General features: G+C 46.5%; 2 protein-coding genes across 11 annotated transcripts in view; both read left to right on the top strand.

Annotated features, from left to right (window-relative positions):
* mtmr4 (myotubularin related protein 4) overlaps nt 1-16257 on the top strand; it is a 36575-nt gene extending 20318 nt beyond the window's left edge. For 8 of the 10 annotated variants that reach the window (XM_061701780.1, XM_061701786.1, XM_061701784.1 and 5 more), the window contains 12 exons: nt 1070-1183; nt 1249-1448; nt 2593-2721; nt 3741-3852; nt 7000-7195; nt 7311-7496; nt 7656-7826; nt 8222-8376; nt 9813-11160; nt 11256-11366; nt 11457-11545; nt 12403-14911. In XM_061701780.1, the coding sequence (XP_061557764.1) occupies nt 1070-1183; nt 1249-1448; nt 2593-2721; nt 3741-3852; nt 7000-7195; nt 7311-7496; nt 7656-7826; nt 8222-8376; nt 9813-11160; nt 11256-11366; nt 11457-11545; nt 12403-12580 (2989 nt within the window). In that variant the 3' untranslated portion in view covers nt 12581-14911. Of the gene's footprint in view, nt 1-1069; nt 1184-1248; nt 1449-2592; nt 2722-3740; nt 3853-6999; nt 7196-7310; nt 7497-7655; nt 7827-8221; nt 8377-9812; nt 11161-11255; nt 11367-11456; nt 11546-12402; nt 14913-16032 lie in introns of those variants that run through there. The other 2 variants (XR_009770158.1, XM_061701777.1) reach the window with 2 other exon arrangements.
* Nucleotides 16258-16334: 77 nt separating this feature from the next.
* ca4a (carbonic anhydrase IV a) lies at nt 16335-23756 on the top strand. The gene is made up of 8 exons (XM_061701787.1): nt 16335-16533; nt 19576-19620; nt 19693-19857; nt 19930-20075; nt 21189-21281; nt 21374-21442; nt 21549-21710; nt 22371-23756. Exons 1-8 carry the CDS (start codon nt 16398-16400, stop codon nt 22548-22550), a joined length of 996 nt encoding a protein of 331 aa, XP_061557771.1. The 5' UTR covers nt 16335-16397; the 3' UTR covers nt 22551-23756.
* Nucleotides 23757-24083: the final 327 nt, after the last annotated feature.

The raw sequence follows: 24083 nt of genomic DNA, 5'->3' as shown, positions 1-24083 counted from the left end.
TGTGTGTTCTTTAGAGCAATAGTTCTCAACTATTGTCTCCCTGGCACGCATTTTCTTTTTGTTCTAAAGTCATGGCGTCCTTTTATAGAAGAACCATAACAAAAAGGTTAAAAATAGCCTCTGACAGCACATTTATAACATATATTTTCAAAAGCATATTGCGCCCCATGACGTCCACTAGCCAGAAGCAGAGCAGCTCTGTATTTGTTCACGGAGTAAATTAGTGGCTAAAGTTTGAGGCAGCTGCACTTCCTGTTGCTTACTAAATAAGTTCCATATGGGACATTGGTACATCTCTTTATTGGAGTGGAAAAATCCAAATAAAAATGTTTTTTTTAAATTTTATTTTATTATTTTTGTTGTTCTTCCCCTAGCTGTTTTCGACCCGCTTTTGTGTCCACAGTACCGGTAGTTAACAGTTCATTGTGTGGACGCTTGCTTGGCCCAGCCATGTTTGATCAAGTCTTTAACACGGATACATACATATTAAGTGGTAATTGGAATAAAAAGTCACCTTACATGACACTATTATATTGATTACATGGAAAATATAGTGGTTCTTATTATTATACAAGCATTTTCCTGCCTTACAAGTAAAACTATTCAAAAAAGAAAAGCCCCGGCCCCAAAAAAAAAATAATAATTTTCGAGTACATATTTTGGCTACACAGTGAATGTCACTCAATTCCCCCTACATTAAAAAACAAAAAAATCACAATAATCCATGCAATGTAAAGGTGTTTGTGCATGAATGCTCTCAAGTATCCAGCTGAGGGAGCCAGACACACAGGATAATGTGCTAATTAAACAAGCCGCAGCCTGCTGAGGCACATGACTCTGCACTTTGTCATTTTTTTTCATACACAGAAAGTCTCTCCCCTCCCCTTTTGACACTTAGCAGGTGATTTAACATTTTACAACGAAACAAGACATTGGCACCAAAAATATCTTTGTGGAATGCGTGGTTTCTACTTCTCCCCCCCCCCCCCCCTTACACATTACAGACTGGCCACACAAGCTCGCTCTCGCTGCACAATGTGAAATTACAAACTGCATTTTGTGCCTTCAGGCTGTGCTCCAGTTACCCACAGAAGTTTCTGGTTCCAATATGGATAACTGACAAGGAGCTAGAGAGTGTGGCGTCCTTCAGATCCTGGAAGAGGATTCCTGTGGTGGTCTACAGGTTGGCGAGTTAATGTGAATTTACATTTCTAGGGCCTAGGATTTTCTGACCCTGATTATTTTCAGACACCAGAAGAATGGGGCAGTGATTGCACGTTGCAGCCAGCCTGAGATTAGCTGGTGGGGCTGGAGGAACACCGATGATGAGTACTTGGTGACATCCATTGCCAAAGCTTGTCAAATGGACACGGGAGCCAAGGGTTCCTGTTGTGCACCTGCCTGCCAGCAACGTGGGGAAGCTCCTGACTCATCTGACAGCGATTTTGGTAAAGAATCATTATGTGCAAGATAATTTTAGCATTTTACTTAAGAATGCAAACTGTCAACAATTTACCATAAAAATGCTTTGATTTCAATATCAATATATAACTCACCATTCTGTTGTTATAACCGTGGAGCCACACTATTAAAAGGGGGGGGGGGGGAATACTTTAAGCTGCCTGTAGCACATTAGAAGCAGAAAACCTCCTTGCAGGGCAAAAAATGTTAGCTGGCACTGATATTTTTTTTACCAATTAATATGATATATCAACGTTTGGCCACGTCAGTGAGTGAGCACGTAGGTGAACGGTAATGGGCCATGTGTGTCTTGGACTGTTGCTGGGCAGTGAACTGGATCAAAACCCGCAATATGACGTTTCACCTTCATGGGGCGCTGGACTTACTACAGCCTTTGGCGTGCAGAAGAGGAAAATTGCTTGAAGTCCACAGGAGAATGTGCAGCATGTGCGCAGGGCCAGATTTGACAGGGAAGGCTCATATTTTAGGGTTGTTCCACGCAGAGTGTGTACCTAGCATAAGTGTGTCTAAATGACAGATTGGATTGGACGGGAGAATGTGCGCAGCTCCCCACCTTTTCTGACTTTCGCACATTTATTCAGTTAAAATCACAATGTGCATGCTCAAATGCTAATCTATTTAGGTCAGGTTGTAATTAGTGCTCCCTTAGATAATATCTCAAAAGAAATTCAAGTCTCATACAAAATCTGAATTTCTGCTGTATGCAACTGATAACCAAATGTAGCTACCAGTCAAAGCTGTTCATGCATTGATTTCACAAAGGACAAATGTTTTTTCTGGGAAAAGGTCTCTCCTCTATTTTTGTTTGTTTTTCTTGAATGACTTCGAGAAGTGTGTTATTTGTTGTACATGAGATGCTTGAAGTAGCTCAACAGTATCGTAGCAGCTTTATTCGAGAACTTGTTTTTCTCCAATGGAACTGTGGCAAACATGTTCTCTGCAATCATTACCAACCGCAGCTTTGAATTTTCAGTATCCTCTTGTGAGGTCTCCGAATCTGCTCTTCCCTTTCCATGGGTTTTCTCCATTCCTTTGCCTGCAAGTTGTCTCATAACACAGGCTGCTAGTACTGTCATAATGGAAGCAGTGTCTTTGCCCCCATGTCACCAGACTCCTCACTGACAGGCAGCTCAGGCTGTGATGACAACACCGTGCCACAGAAGCTGCTGATTCTGGACGCTCGCTCTTACACCGCTGCAGTGGCCAACCGTGCAAAGGGCGGCGGTTGTGAGTGTGAAGGTTAGTAGCGCTAACTGAGCAAATTTTCTCACTGTGCTAACCATATTCAGCAATCACGTAGCCTATTTGAGGATGCTAAATCTTTAATTAGGATTTTTTTCTATTTATTTATTTATTTTTTTTATTTTATTTTTTTTCCCCACTTTGCAAATGCAATCACTAATTCCCATTGGTCCAACTTACCATCAAAAATATGCTACAGATAATGTTTATACAGTGGCAACTGTTAATAGTTGTAGTAATTTTGTGAACCTTATCCTTTCATCCTTACTAATGTGTTCCTTTTTTCTTTTGTACTTATAGTGCATACCCTAAGATTGTTCTTGGAATTAAATTTAGGTCGAATTATAATTTGTTTGGGTGGCAAACTATTCCAGTAAACGGCCAGTACTGTATGTGTTCTCTACTTCAAAAGCTCTTTTATTTGGAAATAAAATCTGCTTTCGACCAAGTATTGCAGTGCATTGGTATGGTTTGTAATAGTAACCCGTGATCTGGCCTGTGTATCCGCTCTCAATAGCAACACACTGTAACCTGCCAATAAATTCAACAATGAACAGGAATGTGACAGAGTAAACAAAGGGCAACAATGGCCCTAGCCAGAAATTCCTGTTCTTCTGTTTTTCCTGCAATAGGTTTTACTACATTACTGAAAATGGTGTTGTTTGTGTTCTTCTTTTTTTGTTTTTGTTTCTTTCAGATTTAAAAAAAAAAATTCACTGCATTGTCTAGCGCTGCCCTTTATGTACCTTACACTGCAGTTGGTACACCAACAGAACATTTTTTTTATTATTATTTATTTATTTATTTTTTGTGCAATACAAAAAACTACATACAAGTACCATACTGAACTGAACTGAACTTGGGTGAACTGCTGGCTTTGTGGAATCTGGGACTTGTCGTCGTTAAAATAGGATTTAAAAAAAATAATAATAATAATAAGTACAGTATTAATTTTTTTGAAAAGTGAATGCTTGACAAGAGCATACATATGTGTAACATTATCATTATTTGTTTAGAGTACTACCCTAACTGTGAGGTGATGTTTATGGGCATGGCCAACATCCACGCCATCCGGAACAGTTTTCAGGCCCTGAGGACAGTCTGCAGCCAGATACCTGATCCAGGAAAGTAAGTCGATTCGTTTGACCTTTTTCTCGGAGTGTCTCCCTTGGTGTAGTGTCTCCCTACTCCCTCCCTCATAGTAAAGGTCTCACCCCCACGGAAAAGCTACATCACAAGAGACGGGGAAACTGCCCCACGTCCGGTCTAATTTCTGCTGAGTGGGCTAGCTGTCTGTCTGGTCACTCAGACATTGGATCCATGTGTTTCTGTTTACCACAGTGTTTATATCAATGTTTCTTTAATACAGGTTTGTTTACATCGTTGACTGTGTGTACGTGCAGCTGGGATGTTGCATTGTTTTACATTAAAGCTTGTTGTGGTGGTGGTGTCGTCTATTGACACAGGAGGGCTTCTAGATATTGTATTTACTGAAGTCAGTCTATAGGGGGGAGGGGAGGGGGGGGGGGGGGGGGGGGAACGGGCTAGAAGTTTAGGGGCAGGGTTTATTTTATTTTACCATGGTGTAGATGGGAAGAGAAATGGAGTCGGGGTTATTTTTAAAAGAAGAGTTGGCTAAGAAGGCCTTGTAGGTGAAAAGAGTATCAGATCAAGTGATGAGGCTGAAACTTGAAATTGAGGGTGTTATGTATCATGTGATTAGTGGCTATGCCCCAGGATGTGACCTAGAGGTGAAAGAGAAATTCTGGAAGGAGCGAGACTAAGTAGTTCTGACAGAGAGTCGTGATTGGTGCAGATTGTAATGGACATGTTGGTGAAGGAAATAGGGGGGATGAAGAAGTGATGGGTAAGTACGGCATCCAGGAATGGAACTTGGAGGGACAGATGGTGGTAGACTTTGCAAAATGGATGCCAATGGCTGTAGTGAACACTTTTTTCCAGAAGAGGCACGAACATACGGTGACCTACAAGAGCGGAGGTAGAAGCACGCAGGTGGATTACATCTTGTGCAGGTGACGTAATCTGAAGGAGGTTACTGACTGTAAGGTAGTGGTAGGGCAGAGTGTGGCTAGACAGCATAGGCAGCCTCACAGTACAGGAAGCGAAAAGGTTACCTAAGAATAAGTGGGACACTGAGAGGACCGAGGAGAGGCGAAAGCAATACATTGAGATGCGACGTAGGGCAAAGGTAGAGGTGGCAAAGGCCAAACAAGAGACATATGATGACATGTATGCCAGGTTGGACACTAAAGAAGGCGAAAGGGATCTATACAGGTTGGCCAGAAAGAGGGATAGAGATGGGAAGGATATGCAGCAGGTTAGGGTGATTAAGGCTAGAGATGGAAATATGTTGACTGGTGCCAGTAGTGTGCTGTATAGATGGAAAGAATACTTCGAGGAGTTGATGAATGAGGAAAATGAGAGAGAAGGGAGAGTAGAAGAGGCAAGTGTGGTGGACCAGGAAGTGGCAATGATTAGTAAGGGGGAAGTTAGAAAGGCACTAAAGAGGAGGAAACATGGAAAGGCAGTCGGTCCTGATGACATTCCTGTCGAGGTATGGAAGGATCTAGGAGAGGTGGCTGTGGAGGGTTTGACCAGCTTGTTTAATAGAATTCTAGCATGTGAGAAGATGCCTGAGGAATGGAGGAAAAGTGTACTGGTGCCCATTTTTAAGAACAAGGGTGATGTGCAGAGCTGTGGGAACTATAGAGGAATAAAGTGGATGAGCCACAAAATGAAGTTATGGGAAATAGTAGTGGAGGCTAGACTCAGGACAGAAGTGAGTATTTGAGAGCAACAGTATGGTTTCATGCCTAGAAAGAGGACCACAGATGCACTATTTGACTTGAGGATATTGATGAAAAAGTACAGAGGTCAGAACGAGCTACGTTGTGTCTTTGTAGATCAAGAGAAAGCCTATGACAAGAGTACCCAGAGAGGAACTGTGGTACTGCATGCGGAAGTCTGGAGTGGAAGAGAAGTCTGTGAGAATAATGCAGGACATGTATGAAGGCAGCAGAACAGTGGAGAGGTGTGACAAAGGAATTTTAGGTGGAGGTGGGACTGCATCGGGGATCCGCCCTGAGCCCCTTCCTGTTTGCAGTGGTGATGGATAGGCGGACAGATGAGGTTAGACTGGAATCCCCGTGCACCACGATGTTTGCAGATGACAATTGTCATCTGCAGTGAAAGCAGGGAGCAGGTGCAGGAACAGTTAGAAAGATGGAGGCATGCACTGGAAAGCAGAGGAATGAAGATTAGCCGAAGGAAGACAGAAGATATGTGAATGAATGAGAGGGGCGGAGGGGGAAGAGTGAGGCTGGCTGCAGGGAGAAGAGATAGCAAGGGCGGAGGACTTGAAATACTTGGGGTCAACCGTCCAGAGCAATGGCGAGTGTGGTCAGGAAGTGAAGAAACTGGTCCAAGCAGGTTGGAGCGGGTGGAGGAAGGTGTCAGGTGTGTTGTGTGACAGAAGAGTTTTTAAGACAGCGGTGAGGCCGGCCATGATGGACGGATTAGAGACAGCGGCACTGAAGAGACAACAGGAAGCAGAGCTGGAGGTGGCGGAAATGAAGATGTTGAGGTTCGCGCTCGGAGTGACCCGGTTGGATAAAATTAGAAATGAGCTCATCGGAGGGACAAGATTTGATGTTTTGCAGACAAAGTCAGAGAGAGCAGACTTCGATGGTTTGGAAACGTCCAGAGGAGAAATAGTGAGTATATTGGTAGAAGGATGATGAGGATGGAGCTGCCAGGCAAGAGAGCGAGAGGAAGAGCAAAGAGAAGGTTGATGGATGTCGTGAGGGAAGACATGAGGGCAGTTGGTGTTTGAGAGGAGGATGCAGGAGATAGGCTCAGGGAACTGGCCGTATGTGGCCCTTGGGCCACACTTTGCCAAGCTGTGTTCTGATAACTCACTTTCAATTAATCTGATTGGAGTCATCTATTCAATGTCTTGGCTTCGTATGACTTTTTCCACATCGCTGATGTTAAAAAAATGAAATAAAATAAAAACATTTCGATGGATACTATTGGTCAGTCCCCACGTGGGTCTGTTATTTTTACAAATTATTGACTAATCTGCAGTGTTGAAAATGGCTTGCTCTCCTTTATGATACAATGTTAATAGCTAAACAAACATGGCATTTTTTGGGGGTGGGTTTCCTGAAAAGTGATGCTTTTGGAGATGCGAGGATTCTGCGCGACGCCACCGTCTTGTTGATTAACGGGTGATCGGTCTCTTCTTTTTCCTAGCTGGCTTTCAGCTCTGGAGAGCACCCGTTGGCTGCAGCACCTGTCTGTTATGTTGAAGGCGGCCACGCTGGTGTGTTCCTCTCTGGAGAGAGAAGGTCGTCCTGTCCTTGTGCACTGTTCAGACGGATGGGACCGTACACCCCAGATTGTTGCCCTGGCTAAGATCCTGTTGGATCCCTACTACAGAACACTAGAGGTGATGGTCTGCTGGGTGTGCTTTTTCTCTGTGACCATTGAAATAAAATGACGCATTCTGTGCATATAGATGTTCACATGATCATCTCTCGAGTACTGACAACTGTGATCGACAGGGTTTCCAGTTGCTTGTGGAGACTGACTGGTTGGACTACGGTCACAAGTTTGGAGATCGCTGTGGCCACCAGGAGAACGCTGATGACGTTAGCGAGCAGTCGCCTGTCTTCCTGCAGTGGCTTGACTGTGTTCACCAGCTGCTAAAACAATTCCCTTGCCTGTTTGAGTTCAATGAGGCCTTCTTGGTAGGTGATCGTCATGCGCCATTTGGCCTTTTTAATGACGGTCTCGTCTTATGACTGTCATCAATATACCACAGACCTTCCAGGCATTTTTAGAGAGAGAATCATGCCGTTGCATTCGCCTGTAATTATTGATGATGATTTTACTGTGCTTTTGTTCAGGTCAAGTTGGTGCAGCATATGTACTCGTGCCTATATGGTACTTTCCTGTGTAACAACGCTCGTGAGAGGGAGGCGAGGAACATTTACAAGCGTACCTGCTCCGTCTGGTCCTTGCTTCGCACAGGAAACAAGAATTTTCAGAACTTCCTCTACATCCCCAGTCATGATATGGTCAGTTTTGTGAGATTATTTCTTTCTTCTTCTTCTTCTGTGCATTGGATCACAGAACCTTTCTATAACTGCTTCAGTACGCAGTTCTCTCTTTCTACTGAGACCCTCAAATGTAAAGGAGAGGTATTATACCAATTCAACCTACAAAACAACAAATTCCAGCTGCTACAAAAATGGGGCCCTCACACTTCTACCTTTTACAAAAACAGTTCGCTTGGAGTTGTCTTAATTGAACAGGAGTGCCTCAACCTAATTTCAGGTTTCGCAAAAGAATTTAGCATTTTATTGCTGCTTCCACATTGTAGATGCTTCAGGTTACATGCTGCCCCCTGTTGGTCTTGAGTGTGACATTTTAACAGTTGTGTGTTGTTTCTCTCTCGCTGTTTGACTACAAGGTGCTGCAGCCTGTCTGCCACACGCGCGCATTACAGTTGTGGACGGCAGTCTACCTCCCCACATCCTCACCTTGCACTGCCGTGGACGACTCTATGGAGCTGTACTTGTCCCAGAGTGTCACAGGGGATGAACTTGCCTCCCGTTCCCTGGACAGGTACATTTTGATGCAACTCTCACCGCTTAGCTTCAGTGGTGTTCTTAACAATTCTCCTCACACGGTTGGGTACTAAAGCAGGGTTTCCAAAATGTTTTCAACTCTGTAGCCAAATCATAAATGTTTTTTTTCCCCTGTGACACAAATGCAACAACATTGCATATTGACACATTGGCTTATTTAGAAATCAATGATAGAGTAAAACCGTGACATTTATTGAAACAAATATGAATGGATAAAGCCATTCACCCCAAAAAATGTCTACTTGTCAATGCAAAACTCCTATACAGTTCAGAAACTACAAAACCTTGTCGAGTGATAGTATTGGGACACATGCAGACATGGGAATTCCTCAATGACCCACATAGCAGTCAACTCACTAATAAATAGATGGACTAACCAACGCAAATGCTACGTGTCTTTTTAACTTTTAAGTTCTACCTTGGTGGGGTTCGTGGCGCCATTGAGAGACATTCTAGTTACACAGGGGTCCTCAGGTTACAATTGTTCCGTTCCTCCAGGGGCAACAAAACCTCAATTTGAAGTCGGAACATGTGGTAGTCTATCATCAGCCGACGCTAACTCATAACTACAGTACATATTTGTATTAAAAGCACCCCTTGGCTATAAAGTTTGGCTTTTTGCCTGTCAGGGGTGGAAAAACGAGTATGGCGGGAACTGAGCATGCCCCATTGTACTGGGTGGCAACGTATTCCCGCTGCTGTGCGAACTACAAGCCCAATTCCAATGAAGTTGGGACGCTGTGTTAAACGCAAATAAAAACCGAATACCATGATTTGCAAATCATGTTCGACCTGTGTTTAATTGAATACGATGCAGTTCAAATTCTAAGTGAATGATTATTTGCAAAAAACAATCAAGTTTATCAGTTTGAACATTGATTATCTTTGTCGTGTATTGAATTAAATATAGGTTGAACATGATTTGCAAATCATTGTGTTCTGTTTTTACACCGTCCTAACTTCATTGGAATTGGGGTTGTAGTTCTTTGGATGCCATTTGCCATTTTAATTGTCTGTAATTGTTCATTATAGCATTGTTAAAACTGCAAGCTTAATGGTGGCCAATAGGAAAATTAAAAAAACGGACTCAATTCCAATATATTGCACATAAAAGTTCAATTAAGATTATACCCAAATAAACACTACATAAAAAAAAATACATAACACATTTACATTCACATTGACATAAATGTGAATGTATTTTCCCTAGAGGTAAAATAGAACTAAACTGTATTCAACAAATGGATTAAAAAAATGCTTTTAAAAAGTTCACACCGCTGTATTATGCGCAATTTGAATATTTAATTCAGGGATTCTTCCGCGTACTACTAGAGGGGGGGGCCTGCGTACCTCTCGTGGTATTTTACCACACTTTTAGAACCACTGGACTAAACCTCTTATGTCCATTTGTAGACTTCCCAAGACCCGCTCTATGGACAACCTTCTGTCAGTTTTTGAGAATGGCATGCCCCTGACACGGACATCCAGCGACCCCAATCTTAATAAGCACTGCCAGGAGGAGGCCACACCCGCCCTAGATGGTCCATCTGCAGATGAGGTCTTACCCGGCGGTGGGGATGACGAACCCCCACAGCAGAGTCCTCCCAAGCCTTCGGATGGTAGCTCAGGTGGCGAATTCTGCGAGGATGCGCCAGAGGAGCCGTGTCTCACCACTCAGCCTCTGCCCTCCTTGCCTCTTCCTCCTGTCCACCTTACTTCTGAGATCATCCATGCTCACACTCCGCTCCTCGCTCCTGTCCTACAACAAGCTTTACTACACACAACTCTTCCAACACCTCTGCCGGAGGCCGAGAGCCCCTGTAATATCGTTGAGAGCGCCACAGCGCCCACTCCCAAATCAGAGCCGTGCCTACCGCTGAGCCACATCACCACCCCACCCGCAGCCACGCTTCTCCGCTCCCTGCTTGACCACCAGGAAAATGGCCTGCTGGAATCTGCAGACCTCATGGCTCTGAAGCTTCTAACGCCGCTGGTGCCCATGGAGGACTCCACTGAGACTCTTACGGACCAAGGAGAAGTCTCCCTCGCTCTCCCTCATAAGCAAAGCGAGGGGCCTACTCTGAATGAGGAGCAGGTGCCAGTTGAGCCGCTCAAAGAGGGGGCGACAGATCTCGTCAAGGGAAGAGATCAGATGTTAGTCGCTGCAACATCTTCTATGGACTGCATCCAGGGAGCCGCTCGCCATCTCATCTCCCAGAGCCCACTGTCAGACATGTCCCTGATGGGCCCCCACTGGGAGAGCGTTCAGGGCCTAATGCAGTCCGCCTGCAACGGTGCCAGTTACCGCGCCAGCCGCTCTCTGCAAGCCAACGCTTACCAGAGCCGCCGACTGGCCGATAAGCTTCTCCGCTCGCAAGGCTTCGCCCTCGCCGGCGGTGGTTCCCAGTGCTGCCGCAAGGAGGCTCTTTGTTGTCCCGGCGGCCCCCTGCAGCCCGCGTGGCCGTCTGCAGCAAGGAGCCTGAACGCGCCCGTTGCGTGCCACCAGCTTCCAGCTGTATCGTACCCCTCACCTTCCGCCTCCGGCTCCCCTCTCCCGCCCCAAACCCCGGCGTACCTCGACGACGACGGGCTGCCGGTGCCCACGGACGCTGTGCAGCAAAGACTGCGTCAGATCGAGGCGGGCTACAAACAGGAAGTGGAGGTACTGCGGCAGCAGGTGCGACAGCTGCGCATGAGACTGGAGCGCAAACAATACAGCACCCCTCCCTCGGAGCCTGACATCGATTACGAGGATGATATCGTGAGTAGTTGTTTTCCCCCCCCTTGTGGCACCATATTTTGGAATGTTTCAAGAAGCCGTTCCTCACCTCCCTCCGTGTCTTGCTCTGCTTTCAGACATGTTTACGGGAGTCGGACAACAGTCCCGAGGAAGACTCTCTGTCCACCCAGAGTGAAGACAGACTGTCTGAGGGCAGCTGGGATCGAGTGGAGAGTAAGGACACAGAGGTCGGCATCCTTTTCTATCCTCACTTTCACATCATCTCCGCCCGCCTCGGCTCTAAGCCCCTCTAATTAGCCCCGTGTGTGTGTGTGTAGGTCACGAGGTGGGTGCCTGACCACATGGCCTCTCATTGTTTCAACTGCGACTGTGAATTCTGGATAGCCAAGAGGCGTCACCACTGCAGGTGGGACAGCGTTTTTCCTTGCACACAAGCACACCAAAAAAATGTTGAACTAATCTCTCTATGTTCTGATAAAATCAGTGGTGTGGTTTCCTTTTTTGGTTCAATTGTTTGCGTTTTTTTTTTTTTTTCAGCACGGGAAAAATGAGCCTGCCTAATGACATATCTTAATACATTGAACTGCCGCATATTTGCTGTTTAGCAGTCGCTTATTCGCCCATTTGTTTGTTTTTTTTAACCTGTCCCCTGGAATAGGCTGGAAAAAACGCTCGTATTTTCTGATTGTTGTGCTAAAGCCAAGGCCTTTAAAGTATTTCTTTGGCGGCAGCTTCGTCTCGAGGAACTACGTCAATGTGAGTTAAGTTAATTGAGACAAAAATGATGCTTTGCCACCATCTCTTGGTGTCAGTATAGAGTATATATTTGGTTTCCAGCATGCATTGCACCAAGAAAGTTGAGTTTTTGCCATCGTAGGGATGTTAATCATTATGGTTTGTTATTTAACTCTGGGGTTATATTTTGTTTGCACTTTGTCTTCATGAAACCCCGACTGTGAGTTGTGTGCAGTATAGTAACTTCCTGTTTAGTTTCTTTGCATCATAAGCAAGGCTAAGCCAATTGTTACCTGGTGTCGTGCCTGCTATGTAAGATGAAGATCTCGTGTGCTTCCTATTGTTTGTGTGAAAGAGTCTCCATTTGCCTTGTGACATTAGCGCCACAAAATCAATTATGGCTGACAGCGTCTTTAAGCAAACTAGGTCCATAAGGTTGCCTTTAAATTTGCCGAACATAATAAACCGCTTCCTACTCCAAGCGCTGCTCGCCGACGTTCTCAAGCCGTCTTTGTCGTCCCTCTGTAGGAACTGCGGCAACGTGTTCTGTAAAGACTGTTGCCATCTGAAGCTCCCCATCCCAGACCAGCAGCTGTACGACCCGGTGCTGGTGTGCAACACCTGCCACGACCTGCTCCTCGAGTCCCGAACCCGCGAGATCCGCAGCCAGCAGTTCAAAAAGGCCATCGCCACAGCCTCAAGTTGATGGGAGCGTCTCCTGTAGCTCAGAAGGCTCCGGCTCCCGTCCTTTTTTGGACTCGTGAGGTGTCGCCCCAATCCGCTGTGGATGTTTGCTGCGAGGGTGTTTGGGGGAGGGGGGGGGGGGGGAGGGGGAGGGGGGTGCGCGCTCTGGTGGTAGGAAGTGGCAAGTGTCCCCCAGGACGAACTCTTGGACAGGAGGATGTTTCGGCTTGTAGCGCGGCAGCGCTCTCTAGCGGTACCCCTTTTTGACCCCACCTTAAGTACCAAACACCTGCACTCTCCATATAGATGCCGCCGTCACACTTGAGAGGGACAATCGGTCGGCGACTCCAAGCCTTTACCTGATCTACGAGAGGCTTTAAGCTCGGAAAGAGAGGAATTGCTGCTATTGTATTTAAAAGTCTAATTTTGTATTCTTATTTTGTGCACCTCTACATGTCGTCATGTATATTGAAGGGAATCCTGAGACCAAACTTGAGCGAAGGGGAGAGATCTGCTGTCGACCTTGCCATTGTAACTTTGAATGTAAAATGTTTAATGGGCAGTTGGACTGACTTCACGTGCGTGTGCGTCATTTGTGTTTCCTGTGTATGCACAGTCAATGTGGCCGAGTCTTCAGCGATGCTTTTTGCAGCTACGTTTTGGTGTTTGGAAGCTCTGCGGGGGGCACGCTGATGCGGTGCCGCGGTGTATGTGAAGCACGGCGGGGGTCTGTTTTTGGGCACGGCGTGCTTCCGTGATGTCCTTGAGGGTATTTCTGGGAAATGACTGAGAATTCTCCAACAGGGTCTGCCGTACCTCTGACTGAACGGCCACCAAAAGCCTCACTGTCGTTCTGATTGGCTCCGAGAGGAAAAAAGACTGAAGCAATGATTGGCAGTTCATTTTCTCAATAGGGGAGTTGGACCACAGTTCCCCGATTTACAGCATACTTCCATTGTGCCATGCTTTCTTTCCCCCCCCCCCGCTGTTTTTCTTTCCAATAGCTGGCAGCAGGTTACTATTTGACTCCTATGTGTTCATGGCACAGACATTTAGCTGCTAAAGATTCAAATATTGTTCTGATGATTTCACTGGATCATGTCACAAAATTAGCTGACCTAATGATTTGGATTTTTTCTTCCGATGGCGTTAACACCATCTCTTTTAGAGCAAGCTCTGAAGTGTACCATACATCAGAATATCTGATCCATGGTGGTGGCGAAAAGAAGTCATTTAATTCATGAATAACTGTTGTAAAGAATTGCACTGTTCAAGTTAATTCCCAATGGCTCAGATAAAAGATGATATGATGGATCTGTTTCCCAGCTTCTTTATTTTAGACAATGAAAAAAGGAACACGGAATACAAAAGGGATTCGACAAGGATGAGACATCACCGCAGAGGCGCAAAGGTAACGGAACATGAGTCTATTCAAAGTGCATCAATATGGCCGTGTGCTACAGTCTGGTGATGTCGCTGCAAGGTGAGAAGATTTGCAATAGATAATGGGTGACCAACAATAATAATGCAATGGCTGTAATAAATACTGTATTCAGCTCTGCCTCATCTGTCTTGTACACGTTTACCAATGCAGATACACTAACCAGCAATACAAGACCTGTCAAAAAGTGCATTACAAACAGTATTGTTAATTCAAGTGGTTGTTTGCAGTGGTGTATAACTGCCATTCGTCAGAGGTATTATTGCTTATTGTTATCTCATACTTTAAACGGGTCTCCCTGTGAGGTATATTGCACTTTTACAACCACGCCAATAAACATTGCTAACCCTCTGACGGTGTAAGTCAAGCTTGGTATCTCATTTGTCCTCTTAATGTTGTGGGCGGTGACTCCAAGTGCACGTCAATCAATTAGAATATCCATCCATCCAGCGTCTGAGCCGCTTCTCCTCACTGCTGGAGCCTATCCCAGCTATCAACGGGCAGGAGGCGGGGTACGCCCCGAACCGGTCGCCAGCCAATCGCAGGTCACACCTAAACAAACAACCATTCGCATTCACACCTACGGGCAATTTAGAGTCTTCAATCAACCTACCACGCATGTTTTGGGGATGTGGGAGGAAAGCGGAGTGCCCGGACAAAAAAAGCTACGCAGGCTCGGGGAGAACATGCAAACTCCACACTAAGGACGCTAATTGTTCACGCTTTGTAGGTGGCAATTCTTTCCCATTCTTGCTCGATGTACAGAGAATCGGAGTCGAACGGAACAAAGTTTCTCGAGTGGAGTGAGAAAAGAAGACAAAGCACTAATTGTAAACGGGATGAGAGAAGTAAAGCATTAGATGATCTACAACGATGAAACTGTAGACCTCCAGTGTCGCATGGGGCTGTCGTGCTACACCTTTGTGAGGGAAGGACAGGAGAAGAAGCATGCAGGGGCCAGGGTCGTGAACCCGGCTGTACAACTCAAGTGCGGTGGCCCCAACGCCAAGCAGTCATCCAGCCCGGGGGGCTCGGCCTCAGGAGCTCCGCCGCGAAGCTAAGTGATAACCCCGCCCCCGTTACTATGACTGGCAGTCATTGGCACTACCCTGTGTAACAGACACAGAACACATGGGGATGAGTGTGTGTGTGTGTGTGTGTGTGTGTGTGTGTATGCGCTGCATTCAAATCCCGGAGGGCACCTGGGCGTGCTGAAACCCAGAGTGATGCCCGGCCCCTCAGGAACCCCTCGATATGTGCGCACCTGTACCTCATAGTATGGTGCTTGTCATACACTAACAATTTAAAAGACAATTACACATACTGAAACTAGTATAAATATTGTATGTAAAATTCATGAGATCACATCAAATGTTTCAAGTAATGTAATGTATAACAATGTAAAATCTGAGATGGAGCAATTGGTAGTTTTTATTTCCATCCGTCCGTTTTCCGAAAATGCTTCAATGAAGTTTCTTCCTTTATCCGATGGGCATTGTGTGCTATTTTTTGAATTTTACATGTCTACAAGTCACTTTTATGTACTGCAATGTATGCTAAAGTAACACAGCATTTTAAATCAACTTTACCTTTCAGGATAAAATATATGAAACTCTGTTGTATACACTATGTACATATAAATAGCTATAAGATTACCAGAGCCAAACCGAAGGATGCAGTTTCTCAATTTGTCCACCGGATGTCGCTGTTAATTTCCAACATTCTACCCGTTTCCGCTTGTTGTGTGTGTATATATATATTTAGAAATAAAACCTCTGACTTAACTATTGGGCTGTTGGTTATTTAGTGGCACTTGGAGAGTTTTTATTATTATTATTTTTTTTTTTAGGTGGTCGGCTACCTAGTATAAAAGTTTGCGGGCACAAGACGACACGCTCAACTTCCCAGCATCCTCCTTGTTGTGTTCCATCTGTCTGTTTTATGTTGAAAGGTCTCCGATTGTGTTCCCCGACAATATTTCCGTTAATTGTGAGGAGTTTGAAGGTGGGTGTCATTTCTCATTTGTCCGCTAGGCTGCGCCCTTTGTCGTCGACGGCTGCGCCTGGGATCGAGGCCAGGGCACCTGCACCGGATCGAGACGTCACAGCACGAGTCCTCCGCAAACGCGCAAAAACTGTACTCCCTCAACTTGAACAGCTTGAAGAATTCAAGCTCGACGCAATATGTTCTTCAGTGTCTTGGGCGTGATTTGATAACGATTGACGATATTCCCAATATGCCTGTGTTGCTTCTCAACTCTTCACCAGCTGCTTTCTCTTCACCTTCTTGCCAGCAGGATGTGTTTACCTAGCAACACCTTGGTTGCATCGTTTGACTGCCGCGCACGCGCACACTGAGGAGATGCTCATTGAAGAAGGGGGAGGGGCCAGCATCTGGCATGCTGATGGCTAAGTATAAGACCCCCCTGCAAGAATGCGACCCGCACGATCGACGAGTGGTCGCCGACATGCAGCATCCCGCCTTGGTGGCCGCCTTCCTGGCATCTTCCTGGACTTTGTGCAGCGCAGCTGGCGGTGAGTCAACCTGCTCCGCTGGCCTTCGTTTCCCTTTGGTGATATTTTGCCTTCCCGCACACACTCAGAGGACCCTTCGTCTGGAATTCCTGCGTCGGTGCAGGTGCCTCATGTGGCTTTTCAATGTACTCATGCTTATTCAGATTTTCTATTTTAAAACAAGAGCAACTTTTTTTATTTTTTTTTAAATATACATCTATGTCACAGCGTTTTTATTTCATGTAAAAACATAATACAGATGAACGGATGGGACATGAAAGTTCAGTGCGCTTTTTCTTTTTTTTTTTTTTTTTTTTTTTTTTTATAAAAACCATATTGACAAAGTTGATTTAGTACCTGCGGAATCTCCTTTTTTGTTTGTTTTTTGTCTTTTTGTTTGGCACGACTAAAATAGCCGACGTGTCCCCTGTGCGCCCCATCTACGTCGCCTCGCGCGCGCGTCCTGGACCGAGCTGGTCCACGGACACAACGAGGAGGATTTGGAACCATCAATCAATCAATCTATCTATCTCTCTATCTCTCTCTCTCTCTCTTCCCCCCTCCCCCCCCCCCCCCCTCCCCCGTATGGCGCCTTTGCGTCTTTTCTGCGGCAGAACCTTCTCCGATGTACCTTGGCACCCCCAGCGCCAATATACTGTCCAAGGTCTATTCCGGTTATTGGATTTAAAAAAGAAAATAGTTGGCATTTACTATTTTCTTTTCTTTTCTTTTATGCTATCGTGTGATGAACCATAATTATTCACAACGCAAGACTCTCCGATAATCTCGCTACGGGCGCGCGGCAATCTAACGAAAGGATGGTTTTCTGTTGCAACCAAAGCGTCCGTGCGCTCGCGTGGCCCCCGTGCAGGTCTCGGCTTGATGCGCCGGTTGCCGTCTGCAGTCGGTCTCCGCGGCGTGAGACGGCAGCAGACCGGAAAGGGTTTTCTCTTTTTTTGCTTTTTTTCCCCCCCAAAGGTACCACACGGTCATAAAAAGGGACGCGGAGGCTTAGTTTTCCCTCCCGTGTGCTTGTTGTCCTTTTCTTGCCGGTTTCCTCGCACGGTCAGGCGCCATTCGTGACGACCTCTGATTGGCCGACGACTGCGCGGACAGGCATTTGATTGGCTGGACTCAAAACAAAGCGTTCGAAGTCGCCGTTTATGATAAGAACGCGCACGACGCACTGAACTGGAACACAATAAGCAAAGCCTTGGCGGAGGTAATAGTTTAACATTCTCATAATTATTGTTCACAATGATGAAACTGCCTCATTCTGAATCAGGCTAATATTTGATCCCCCATTCAAATAGACAATGATATATATATATATATATAAACAATGGATAGGGAAAATATTCAGACCCCTTTAATTTTTTCACTCTTTGTTATATTGCAGCCATTTGCTAAAATCATTTAAGTTCATTTTCCCCCCTCATTAATGTTGACAGAAGAAATGGAATTGTTGACATTTTTGCAGATTTATTCAAAAATAAAAACTGAAATATCACACAGCCGGTTAATTGAAAACTCTAAATTGCCCGTAGGTGTGAATGTGAGTGCGAATGGTTGTTTCTATGTGCCCCGCGATTGGCTGGCAACCAGTTCAGGGTGTACCCCGCCTCCTTATATAGACAGGGGCGTGGCTTCCGAGAGCAATATGAGTGTCACAGCAAAGGGTCTGCCTACTTATGGCTGTGTGATAGGTGAGTTTTTCTTTTTGAATAAATCTGCAAAAATTTCAACAATCCTGTTTTTTTTTCTGCCAATATTTGTGCTCTGCGTACATTTATGAGGCAAAAAAATATATATAACAGAGTGAAAAATGTAAGGGGGTCTGAATAATTTCCGTACCCACTATATATATATATATATATATATATATATGTATGTATGTATGTGCGTGTGTGTGTGTCTAAAATGAACATTGTGATTGAATGTAATTTGAAGCGCGCAACCAATATAAAGGCTTTCGGAGGAAATAAAAGGGGCTGATATAGGCCAATTAATCGGACGGCCGATTAATCGGACGGGCCTTACTCTTGAATCACAGCTATGAGGACCGGGGTTCAAATCCCGGCCCCGCCTGTGTGGCGGTTGCACGTTCCTCCCACATCCCGAACCATGCGTGCTCGGTTGATTGAGGACTCTAAATTGCCCGTAGGTGCAAACGTGAGTGCGAATGCTTGTTCGTTTCTATTCTACGTGCCCCGCGACTGCCCCGCGACCGGTTCAAGGTCGCCAGCCAGCCGGTTGCCCCGCCTCTCGCCCGAAGACAGCCGGGATAGGCCCCGGCACGCCCGCGACCCGCGTGAGGAGAAGCGGTGATGGAAAACGGACGGATGGGCGTGACGTCATACAGTTCCGGCCTTCGTAAGCCAATTGCTGTTGTTGCCCGCGCAGGCAGAGGGAAAACATAGCAACTCCACACAGGCGAGGCTGGGATTTGAGTGCGGGTCCTCAGACACGCTAAGCAGACGCCCACCGTGCCGCCGGCTGTCGTTGCCTTATTATTAACATGAACATAAACAAGGTGCAGCGGATAAGATCACCGGGAACTCGACAGGTTTGACGTGAATCACAATGGCTGCCACAGCAGAAGTGCTGGTGGGAGTTTGTTTTTTAGCAACCGTTATTGTGAGTGAGAGGAAAAGGTTGACATGCCAAAGACTTCCTTCTCCACTGCTGGGAGAAGCCTTCGTTACTATTCTGAGAACAGAGCTGGAAACCCTCCCGCAATCTTTTCAACGGCATCGATATTTGAGATATTTGTCTCAAGGGTACGGGGCGGCGACGTGCGCTCCCATTGTGAAATATGAATCAACTTCGCTGTCCAACCATGTGCGAACGTGTCCCCGCTCATGTAAGAGATTGTATCTGTGTGTTTATTCCGATAGGAAGGAAAAATATTTGAGAATATAATAACAGATGCGGTATGTAGAGCATTTGTATGGCCGGTTACAAGAGCGGAGTTAAATATAGAAGGACACTTGACCGGTTCAGTGTTTAAAAGATACATTAAATATGCACCAATGGGTTCGGTCCTGTTCTTTTCCCTTTCAGACTGGTGCTATCAGTCGCAGTTCACCTGTGAGCGTCAATGTAACGGTAAGCCGGATTTCGGCACGTTTTGTAGCATCGGAAAACCCCAAACTGAGAACGCGCGTCGCTGTGTTGCAGCGCCGGAAAAGTGGAACCGCGCCGACGGCGCCTGTGCTGGAAAGTCCCAATCGCCCATCAACGTTGTCACCAGAAAGACTTTGAAAGACGAGCGTCTGACTCCCTTCGACTTCGCCGACTACCAGCAGATCTTCCGAGGAACCGTGAAGAATAACGGCCACTCGGGTGAGCGCCAAGTCAGAGCGGCGACAGCGGAGGAGTCCACGTGTGACCGTGACTCTCTTTTGTCTTCTCCAGTTCAAGTGGGAGTTCCTCACCTGTGCACCGTCTCGGGCGGAGGTCTGCCGAGCACCTACAAGGCCGTCCAGTTCCACCTGCACTGGGGCAACAATGGCGGGCCGGGCTCTGAACACACCATCGACGGGGAGCGCTATCCCATGGAGGTACCTTACAACAAATATACACGCCTTTTTGTTTTTTTTTTGTTTTTTTTTCACCCGCTGGACTCTCTGCCGGCCATTTGTGTCAGCCTCACCTTTTCCCCACCACGTTAGCTGTGCAGAAAGTAAAATAGATGTCACGAAACCTCCCAAGGTTTTATCATTTGCGACTTCTGCCCTTGACCTCCGATGTACCTTTTGGCTCCTTTGTGGCCACTTTTGGCCAATTAAACTCATCGAAACGACATTTTGTTTTTCATTATTTGTTATGACTCGGATGGAATCGTACAAATTGGGTCGAATGAGTTTCATTCTCGACTCAAACATCTACTCGATGACATCGTTTATGGATTTTGGGACAACAGAGCAATTGAAGCGTGCAAACGAATGACGCAATTCGGATTTTCGGAAGTGGCGAGATCCTCTTCTGACCGTGGAGAAAAATGATATTTGCATTTAAGACCAGTGGAGGGCGGAGTCCGCCTTTCGCCCGGAGTCGGCTGGGATGGGCTGCGGCGCCCCGCGACCCTAACCGGGATAAGCGTTGCTGAAAATGGATGGAAGCGGAAGCGCCCTCTGCTGGGCGTAGGCTGTACGGTTAGCAATTTAAAGGGCACATCAACCCGTAAAACGGGGGCTGGCGGACCCCCGTGCATGCTGCCATAACTAGCTCACTCACCAACTACTTGAAGAAATGGTGATTTGAACAAAATTTGAGCAGGATTCAAACCATCGTGTCATGAACCCATAGTTATGCTAGTTATGGCAGCGCATAGGCCAGTGTACCAGCCAAATGATTCTGAAGCTGTGAACTAAAGGTCAAATTATTACATGTAGCTCGCTTCCTTAACCGCCCCATTCAATAGCCAATTTCATCCTTTTGTTTTCGGCTACGTCGGCAACTCTGAGGTTTTCCTTTGACAGCTAAGCGCCTTCACACAAGCTGCATTCCTTAGATTGTCGTAGCTTTTGCTGACGTGTCCCTTTTTGCTGCCACCTATTGTTGAAATGTCGACAGTTTGATAAAGCTCCAATAGTTTTGTTGGTCAAGTGTGCAGAAACATACAGAAAGGCCTGCGCGGAAAAAGTGGTCCCATTCTAACTGTTTTCGTGCAGCTGCACATCGTGCACGTGAAGCATCACTACAACGATTTGATGACGGCACTTGCGGATCCAGAAGGAGTTGCGGTCCTGGGCTTTTTTTATGAGGTGATTATTTCAATCCCACACTTTTTCAAAATCACACCGTCGGACAAGTGGAAATTCAGCCGAGCTGAAATCTGTCGCTTCCCACTTTCCAGATGTCCAACAGCGCAAACCGAAAGTATGACCCCGTTATCAGCGCTCTGCGAAGCATCGAACCCACAAGTAGGTGCTGATGTTCAATCAAAACAAGTTAAGTGGGAAAACATGGCCATCGTCCTTACATTGTTGTTGCTTTTTTTTTTTTTTTTTTTTCCTCTCCCCCCCTAGACGCCAACTGCCTCTCTGCCTCCTACCTCCTTGGCACAGCTCATTCCGCCTGAGCGCAACCTGACCACCTTTTACCGCTATAACGGGTCTCTGACCACACCGGGCTGCACGGAGGCCGTGGTTTGGACCTTGTTCGAGAACCCCATCCCTCTGAGCTTCGAACAGGTTAGGATTTGTGAAAAGAAACGCAAATCGTGCGGTTTGACAATGCCGATTCGTGAGTAAAATGGTATCGCTGTCTTCAGTCCTCGGAGAGACCTCGTCAGATGACGTGACGTGCTTTCATGTCTGCTTGAATAACTGCGCTCTCGTAAGGTTGCACTGATCGATATAGTTTGGAGTCATCGGCATAACAATTCATGTTGATAGAGTTTTTTTCCCCCCACATTAACTCATACATGCAACTAATTTTTTAAAGGTACTGTACACATGCGCAGACACGCACACGCGTACACACACACACACACACACACACACACACACACACGTATGTACACTATTTATGTACTGTAAATGTGTACATATATTTGTATAAATATGTAAATACAGCCTATATGTGTATATATAGTGTACAATCTTATTTAGTGTATGCAGCAATGAAAATAAATCCATGGCTTTCACTGGATGGCAACAACCGTGTGAATGATAGCGGTCCAAGCACAAAGCCTTGTGGAACGCCACAATTCACTTCTGTTTGCGTACCGTTAGTATTTCCAAATCCGACAAACCGGAATAGACCAAATCCCAAAAGCGCATTCTGACGAACTAAATCTCTTTAGGCGCCGCATTCTTCTGAGCGTTTCGATGTGTTTTTTTCTCCATCAGCTGCGGGCTTTCTCCGAGCTCAAGTTCCACGATGGGAAGCCAATGGTGGGGACCTTCAGGCCGGTGCAGCCCCTGAATGGCCGACCGGTGTTCCGATCCGGAGGTGCGGCGGTCTCGGTCGGCTCCGGCCTCCTCGCGGCCGCCCTGGCTACGGCCGCGGGACTGTCCCGGCTCAATTAAGAGCGAAGCGCCCGTGCTGCACTGCGACACTCATGAACATTGAACGTCATTCCTGGTTTTGCGACACCGTCGCCGCATGGTCTCCGAAATGGTTACAGTGCATGCATGACTCACCGGGTGGCCCCACTCCCCTTTATCGCACGCGTGACGAGGGTCTTAAAAGAACACCTTGGAGGTGTATCAGGGTTGATCAGCATTGCGCTGCGCGCATAGCGAATCAGTAGGTCGTACATCCGCCTCATGAATATGTCATGAAGTACTCGGTGACCAGTGCAGTCAGACCCCTGCCCTGATGTTTCGCAGCGTCATCAAAAACACACACGACCCAAACGCATCCTCATGCACTTTGAAGTTCATCCACCTTGAGCAATGTCAAGCAAATCTGGTCTCCGCTAATGTCAGCGTGAGCGGCCGGCACGTGACGCCTCGCTCTCTCTCAATGGCGCGTGAGAACAGCACAGAGCTATTAATAGCACGACTGAGTCATAAAAACAAAGCTCGGTTTCAAAGCCGGCGGTCGAAGTAGTCAGTACTTTGCCTTATTTTCCCTCCGATCTCAAAGTCCTTGCCGGCGGAGAGAGAGGCGGGCGGGTATCGGCCGTCTTCGCCGTCCATGTGACCCGGTGTCAACGCCGGGGCTCTCTGAGGAACGACGTCGCGGTGGGGAGAGCGCAACGCAATTCACTTAACGCTCCCGCTCCCGCCGCCAAACGATCGGAAGTTGCACGTCTGCGCGATTGCCGCTTGAGGCCGCGCAATCCAAATTCACACACGCGCTGTCCGCCCCTCAAGCGTCCCGCGTCTCGTTTCCGACTGCAACCGGGTCCGTCGGCCGCAGAGTTTGACGCGCCGAATGCTACTGACGGAATGACATCCTACGGACTCCTCTAAACGCTTTACGTGTGTTCTGACGGGAGACGGGACCGATTTGTCGTGACGGCCAAGGACGCTGTATATTTTTTCCCCCCCATAGTTTCGTGATGCATTAGCGTATATATTTCTATGCCGCTCTAATGCACACGATCCACGTGTGTTTTATGCATCGAATGTGTCTATTGATATGAGCTGCACCGACCGGCACGGTATTATTTATGTACTGTCATATATATCGAGTTGTACGCTTTTTCAGGATGGCAACTTGTGAAATGCGTCATAGGTGATATAAAGAACGTCATGCTGTTGAACAATAAAGGACACGGCTTTGTAACCAACGCAACGGCCTCTTCGTAAGTGTTGACGTTACGGCTCGGCACGCGCCCTTTACCTTATCTGCCCCCTTTTTCGTGGCAAATCCTCAAAATGATTCTCAAACTTCGATGCCACGCTTCAGCGCAATTAGTTACATTTAAGTCATTCATTTCCCGCCCCGTGACAAACCGACGAGAACAGTCCCGTTTGGAATCTTAGGGTTGGGGCAAGGTGTTCGACAAGACTCCAACAACAAATAAGAGAATTCCTGCAACAAGTGCGAAGCAAACTTTTATATGTCCGAATGTTCTAATTGGGAGCGTATGTATATTGCTGGTTTACGCA

This window comes from Phycodurus eques, chromosome 17, assembly GCF_024500275.1.
Source record: "Phycodurus eques isolate BA_2022a chromosome 17, UOR_Pequ_1.1, whole genome shotgun sequence".
NCBI classification, from domain to species: Eukaryota; Metazoa; Chordata; class Actinopteri; order Syngnathiformes; family Syngnathidae; genus Phycodurus; species Phycodurus eques.
Note: the sequence above shows the minus strand (reverse complement) of the source record. Positions and strands in the feature narration are given on the sequence as shown.